Here is a 7,330-nt window from a genome sequence, read left to right on the forward strand (position 1 = left end):
AGTGTATTCATTTTAGGTCACACATTCATTTTATAACGACAATAAAGTAGCACTATATATTACTTTAATATACATAGTTTAAAGCACAACATATTTATATACTTTATATATATATATATATATATATATATATATATATATATATATATATATTTTTTTTTTACTTTAGATATATAAGCGCATTTTACTATATACACCGTATATAAGTACTTTATAATAAAGAACATAAATACAGAAAAACAAAAGAAAAGTGCTTTATGTGCATAAAAAATCTAAATGAATAAAAATAACATATAATATGTTGGTGTAAAATGCAGAAGCAGCCATTGTACTGACTGGTTTTGTGCTGGATGGCGACTGTAGTGATCCCTGAACTCCGGCGTCATTTGACTAATGAATTGGTATTTTCTATACGGCCACGCCCTTCGATCCCCATCTCTGACCCTGCATACTGATGCACCATTCTCCTGCTCCCTCCCCTCCACCCTCCACCCTCCACCCCCCACTGGTTTAAAGTTTCATCCCTCCGCCCCTGATTGGTCCGTGGAGTCGGGCAGAGAAGGGGGATAAAGTCCCAAAGTCTGCGTCGCCTCCTGCACTCGCGGTGGAGGGTTGATGGGATGTGGTCCTGCGGCGACTCTCCTACGTCACGAGCGATATCCAGCCATGGGGGTCGTTGAGCGCAGACGGTTGTTTTAGGAGACTTTTGCTTTGCAGAGTTCGGAGGAAGGAGCAAGTTTGGGAATTACTTTGGTTCCCCCCTCTGGCCTGCGCGCCGTCCTCTGTCGAGAATGTCCCGCTTTTGGATTTACAGCGTTTGGATTCTACCCTTTTTTGCCATTTTTGACGCGGCCCGTGCGAACTACTCCGAGGACCAGTGCAGCTGGAGAGGGAGGCAAGTATTGAAACGCGACGATATCTCGCAGCATCACCTGCAACGCTTGGTCCCACGCGGGTGCGTGCGGCAAAGCCTTTGCATGCGGCGATGCGAGGTATAATGTGAAAAAGAAATAGGAATTGCACAGCGCGCGTTTGCAGGGGACGAGTCGGGGCCCGCCATCGCGGCGATTACGACGTTTGAGGCGCCCCCGCTGCTGCACCGCTGCGGGGGCTGGGGGTCTGCAGGGTTAAGCACGGCAGACCCAGAGACCCGCGGTCAGCGTGCTAACAAGTGACCGAGCATACAGTTATATGGTATTCGTATGTGGAATTGCACTTGAATTGGATTCGGTACATTGCACCGTTTCAGAAAGCGGCCGCAGTTTGCGTTGCGCGCGCGCGACGCCGCAAGAAGCGCCTGTAATGCTGCAGCGTCGCCGGCAGAGGGCGCTTCACGCAGAGCCGCGCACACAGAGTTCACGGCACTGATGGCTTTTAACTTTCTATTTTACTGCCCCGACTTCTACACTGTGCAAGTTAAAGACGTTGAAACAAGACAAACTGTAAAACAAGGTGGACCTCGAGATATTGATGGTTGCAGTGTTTACAAACTGAAGATTATTATTTTTTTATATAACCAAGAAATATACCGTTTCTTTATATTACTTTCCTTAATATTGAAATGTGTTATAATTATAGGATCATTATCCTTTAGCTGAAAAAATAACAGCAAAATTAGGCAACCATGCTGTCACTCTTGGCACCCAAAGCTGATGCATGGTTGCCAACTTGGCAACCGCTTCTAAGATGAGATAATGCTTGATTAATTCCAGGGCGGATGTTCAGGAAAAGTAAAACAGCAGGAGAAATAAATAAATAGGTAGTGAATGTAGGTTAATACAATTATATCTATAAATATGACAAATAGATCAAATTGGTGTTTTAAGTCGTCAGCGAGGAAACATCTGAGCCCCAAAAGCAGATGTGAGTGGTGAGGAACCTGAGGCGGCCGCGATCCAACCTTCCATCTCCCTCTCCTCGCAGCGGCCTGTCCCAGCAGCAGGGCAGCGTGGAGCAGATCTCCCTGCACTGCTCGGAGGGGACCCTGGACTGGCTGTACCCCACGGGGGCCCTGCGCCTCAGCCTGTCCCCCCGCCTGCCGTCGGCGGCCGTGGGGCCCGGTGCCGGCGGCGGCTCGGGCCTGGTCACCGCCTGCGTCAAGCCCTCGGAGGAGTTCCACGGCGCCCAGCTCTACCTGGAGCGCGACGGCGTGCTGGAGCTCCTGGTCGGCGACCGCCTGGAGACGTCGCCCCCGCCCCGGGTGCGCTGCTTCAGCCGGCTGCCCGGCGAGAAGGTGGCGCTCTTCCTGCAGGCCACGCCCCACCAGGACATCAGCCGCCGCATCGCCTCCTTCCGCTACGAGCTGAGAGGGGACTGGACCGCCGGGCTGTCGCTGGACTCCAACCGCATCAGCAGCGAAGGTGAGTCGGAGGGTGGAGGCCGTGAGGCGGCCATGTTGGGCGGAGCCTGGAGGGATGGTTTTGTTGGGGTAAAGAAAGATCAAATGCAAGGGATGAATGGATGTACATAGATATTTAGATGGATAAATCTGGTTCACGTATGGAGAGACAGAAACAGAGGGATGAATGGATAGAACTCAGTCCAAAACAGAGTGATTTCCTTCAGTGGACCAGTGAGTGAATCATTTTTTATCACGTGAAATAAAATCCCAAAATGATTGATGACTTCAAAGCGTCTCCTCTGGGCCCGACGCAGAGTGGAGGAGCAGCCATGATGGACAGACCATCAGAGAGAGAGAGAGACAGAGAGGGAGGGAGGGCGAGACAGGGACAATGGCCCAGTATGTGGGGCCCTCTTCGGGGTCCAGGGCCCTTTCACCGAGGGCCACAGGAGCATTCTGGGGATTACTGCTGTCGCCAAGGCGACGGAAGGGCCTCTGCCCAGATGAGACGCTGCTCTCCTTTGTCGGGCTGGAGGAGTTCAACCCCTCCCACACACACACACACACACACACACACACACACACACACACACACACACACTGATTAGGCTGGGGGCTGGGGAATGTGGAGGTGGCCGAGGAGCCTCCACCAACGACGACAAGGAGAGAAGAAGAACTTTAAGAAGTGAAGAACTTTAAGAAGTTGAAGAACCCCCTCCCTCCCCTGCAGCTCTTAAAGGGACACTCCCTTTTTTGGTTTGGGGGGGAAGGTCTTTTATCTGATCTTAACTCAGATTCAGAACAGAGGGTCAATGCTATACCCCCCCCCCCAAAATAAAAATGGAGTTTAGTTTCGGTTAGTTTGGTTTAGTTTAGTTAAGTTTAGTTTGTTTTGGTTTCATTTGATTGTTAAGGTTAGTTTAGTTTAGTTTATTTTGGTTTCATTTGATAGTTTAGGTTAGTTTAGTTTAGTTTATTTTGGTTTCATTTGATAGTTTAGGTTAGTTTAGTTTGGTTTAGTTTGGTTTCATTTGATGGTTTGGTTTTTACGTCTCTGCCGCTGCATCTGTTTCCACCGCACGTCTCAGTGTTTCCCCCAAAAAACACCAAACAGCTGGGTGTCAGGTTGGGGCTTTTAGGAAACTTTGATGCCAACCCCACCCCCCACAACCCCCACCCCCCACCCACAACCACAGGGCTTTGATGAGGTGTGACCCCTCACCCCACACCCCACCCGTAGGTTTCTTTCCACACAGACATTTCATCACAACCACACCTTCATCTCCCAAAACGTTTAAAGTACCAGCTGCCTGTTAGGTGTGTGTGTGTGTGTGTGTGTGTGTGTGTGTGTGTGTGTGTGTGTGTGTGTGTGTGTGTGTGTGTGTGTGTGTGTGTGTGTGTGTGTGTGTGTGTGTGTGTGTGTGTGTGTGTGTGGGGTCAGGTCTGGGTCTTCACCTCGCGTCTGGAAATAAAGCCTTTGGTGTCTGAGGGACATGTGTATCAAGAAAAGTGAAGATAAACTAAAAATCTCTCCCTCCCTCTGTCCAGATGCCTGCAGACCCTGTAACAACACAGAGATCCTGATGGCCGTCTGCACCAGTGACTTTGGTGAGTTTGTCTCTTTACGACCCTTCTCAGTCAGGTGCCAAAAAACAAATAAAACGAAACGAACCCCACGCACCAACACAGAACGTTCTAGTCATTCTGCGACGTGTTAGCGGCGGTCGGCAAGCGGTCGGCAAGCGGTCGGCAAGCAGTCGCCGCTTCCTCCCCAGTGCAGCGGGGGGGAGACGATGCATTTATTGCGACAAATCGGTCGTGACCAATCGGCTTAGAAGCCGGAGTGCAGGTTCGGGGTTTAGCTCAGAAGGCATTGCACTAATCCAAACCCTCTTGATATATGCAAAGGTCAGAGGTCAAACAGCAGCGCTTTGTTCCCCCCCATAGGGCACTGTAGTGGACTAATCCACCCCCCCCTCAAATGAAAGGGAAGTGGAGCACTCGGCGAGGCTCTGATGAAGCTGTTGTGGAACCTTCGTTTGACAGATTTCTGACAAATTCCTTAAAAATACAACAACTCTGAAGTGTTTCAAGAGCTTCCAGGGAATGTTAATGCTCCAGTTGTTGCCACGCTGTTTGAGTTAAATAACTAGAAAAACAAACGCTTGGACTCACTTCTGTTAAAACTTATAAACAAAACCAAATGAATGTTTGAACGTTGACATTATAATTCTGTTCAGAACATCTCAGGGAATCCTTTGGGGAGAAAACAGGATATATTGTCAAACTTTTGTGAAAAATAACCATAAATAGCAAACTGTAATTGACTTACTTTCCACTAATCAAACAAAAAAGAGCTTTATTTGAGACTTACATAGATATAATATCTATAATAGATAGATATTATTAACTTAGATAATATAATCAGGTTTCTAAATATTCAATCATTTGGTCAATTTGACCAACTCATAAAAACGGTGCTTTTTAAAATGGTTGAATTTGATGATAAAACCATAGAAACTCACCTGTCTGTCTCTTCCTCAGTGGTGCGTGGGAACATCCGCTCCGTGTCTGAGGACGACACCCTGCGGGCGGCGGTGATCAGGGTGAGCGCAACGCGGGTGTTCCAGCAGAAGTACGCCCTGTTCACCGGCAGCGGGCGCCTCCTCACCACGCGTGGCGAGATCAGGACACTGCTGCAGTGCGGCGTGAAGCCGGGTCCCGGCAGCTTCCTCTTCACCGGCCGGGTCCACTTTGGAGAGGCCTGGCTGGGCTGCGCGCCGCGCTACAAGGACTTCCAGCAGGCCTACCGCGCCGCCAAGGAGGCCCAGCAGATCCCCTGCGAGCTGGCGGTGGACTGAATGCCGATGCCATGCCCTCATACGGTCTTTCCTTTGCAGAGGCCGCTCGGGAAGCCCAGCCAAACCAAACCAAAGGACCGCGCCGCGCTACTCGCAGGGCCCACAAACAGCCGCGAGTGGCGGTTTTTGGAGCGGCGTGGTCACGGGGCTCCGGTGGAGGATGACTCGAGGAGGGACGCCGGGTCCCTCCGACTTCACCCGCAGTGCAATAGGCAGCGCGCTGGTCTCCATGGACCAGCAACGTGCCACAACGGAAGCGGTTAAAGCGGCGGTTTGGACATAGCCCCAGTGGGCAACGATGCAGATTCAGAACAAATTATTAAAAATATATATATTTTGGGAAACTGGGGCGTCGTGTTCTCACAACTCAGGAAAATATGTGAAACGTTGTGTTTTGGAGGTTTTTGACGACGTTGATACCGTTCAACATCATGAAGGTGGGACCTCCGCGTCAGAGGTTGAACGGTGAGAGGAACATGACTGTGGCCATTCTCAGTGTTGCTGTACTTTAGGAGATTATGAAACAAAAAGATAAATAAAAAAAAAAACAATGCACTGATGAAGACAAAGGGAATGATGTGCAAAGCGTGTCGCTGCGGGCACTCCCAACCAAATTCAAAGCAACTATATGTAGCATAGAGAGGTGACGGAGAAGTTAATATATGTGTGAGCTGAGCGTGCGGCACTTTCATGGTCCAGCCCGTCCTGTCGCCAAGACACCAGTCACAACCTGCCTTGAACATCTCCAGGAGAACCAGGAGACCAGCGACCTGCTTCCCTGGATCCTCTTCAGTCTCACTGCAGCGTTTGGCAGTGATTTGGTCTTTGTTTTGGCTCATAAATAAAAAAGTAAAGAACTATGAATTGATATCTTATGTGCACTATTTGAACAAGGCGTTGGAGTGAAGTGTTTGAAGAGCTGTAAACTGCCATTTTACTGTTCGGTTGTTTTCGTTTTTTTTTTTTTTTGGTCTGTTATTGTACATTCGTGTGAATGTAAATATGTAAATAAGAAAATCTAGCAAAAAAAACCAACAAAAAAACCTATGGAGGAATAAATCTCAAATGTCTGCGTTTGTTTTTCTGTGTTATTAAAATATACGAAACCATTTGCAAGTGTTTATGGAGTCATTTAGTTTCCTTTGAACGGAATTCGTCAGATGAAAACATTTAAAAAGTGCATGTTGTATCACGGTCCAACTGGGACAGAGGACATTTCTCAACCTTTTCACATTTCTCTGTCAGACGCTTTTTTCGGTTTTACTCACAATATTACATTTCTAGTTCACTCAAGTCCTTAATGGCACCACTATGGTGCAGGGCTGGGTGACATACCAATACAATATCAAAATTGTGATAGACCAGATGTTGTCGGGGATTCGTAATCTAATCCTAATATGGTGATATAATTAAATGTTGTTTTTAAGGATTTTTCTGGGCTTCATCGACTTCAAGCTTCTCATCAATGATCAGAACATACACATCAATGATTGTTGCTCAAATATTTCTTGTGTGTAAATATAGTACAAAGACAGCAACTGCCATGGCCCAAATCCGGTCAAATTATTGATAGAGGTATATGCACGAAAATATTCTAATATTTGATTTAATCAAAATGTGATCGGCCAGAACTGCATCGTAATTCTCTTTATTATACCTAATACCTGTCAGAGCCTCGAACCTAACTTCAAGCACCACCAAATAAGAGGCCAAAACAAAAGACGTGTCCGAGAGAGAGAGAGAGAGAGAGAGAGAGAGAGAGAGCGAGAGAGAGGTTTTGGGGGGGGCAATCAGGGCCCCGAGGGCCCGTCGCCACGGAAGAAAGTTGAATAGAAACGCTTGGAATTCTGTTGTTCCCAAAGCTCCCGTTCTCCCAGGATCCAGGAAGCCATAAATCCTCATTTAGCGGCCGGCGTGGCGGCGCCCGGGGCCCCAGCGCACGCTGCAGGGCCACGGCTCTCTGTTTGCCGGAGCTTTAAATGGGAGAGATGTGGCCCAAAGATATATGCAGGAAGGAGTAAAAATAGGGAATAAAGGAGTCCCTCGAAGGGTTAAAAACAACACACTAAATAACAAGGTCCTTTCAAAGGGACAAAAAGAGGGAGATTGCCAAACGGTTTTAAACACA

At 48.1% G+C, this 7,330-nt stretch overlaps 1 protein-coding gene across 1 annotated transcript; it reads left to right on the forward strand.

Moving 5' to 3' along the window:
- The first annotated feature begins 612 nt into the window (after positions 1–612).
- On the forward strand, positions 613–6,313 carry metrn (meteorin, glial cell differentiation regulator). The gene is made up of 4 exons (XM_080021058.1): positions 613–895; positions 1,924–2,360; positions 3,890–3,949; positions 4,886–6,313. The coding sequence occupies exons 1-4, from the start codon at positions 792–794 to the stop codon at positions 5,200–5,202; spliced, it is 918 nt and encodes a 305-aa protein (XP_079877184.1). The 5' UTR covers positions 613–791; the 3' UTR covers positions 5,203–6,313.
- The last annotated feature ends 1,017 nt before the right edge of the window (positions 6,314–7,330 follow it).

This window comes from Zeus faber (genome assembly GCF_960531495.2).
Source record: "Zeus faber genome assembly, chromosome: 20".
Classification (NCBI taxonomy): Eukaryota; Metazoa; Chordata; class Actinopteri; order Zeiformes; family Zeidae; genus Zeus; species Zeus faber.

What these genes read in the sequence shown, in the direction of transcription:
- metrn (XM_080021058.1), top strand. Translation starts at nt 792, where the DNA reads ATGTCCCGCTTTTGGATTTACAGCGTTTGGATTCTACCCTTTTTTGCC. An exon ending in CAGTGCAGCTGGAGAGGGAG is followed by an intron (nt 896 to 1,923) that starts GCAAGTATTGAA and finishes CTCTCCTCGCAG; the next exon opens with CGGCCTGTCCCAGCAGCAGG. An exon ending in CGTCTGCACCAGTGACTTTG is followed by an intron (nt 3,950 to 4,885) that starts GTGAGTTTGTCT and finishes TCTCTTCCTCAG; the next exon opens with TGGTGCGTGGGAACATCCGC.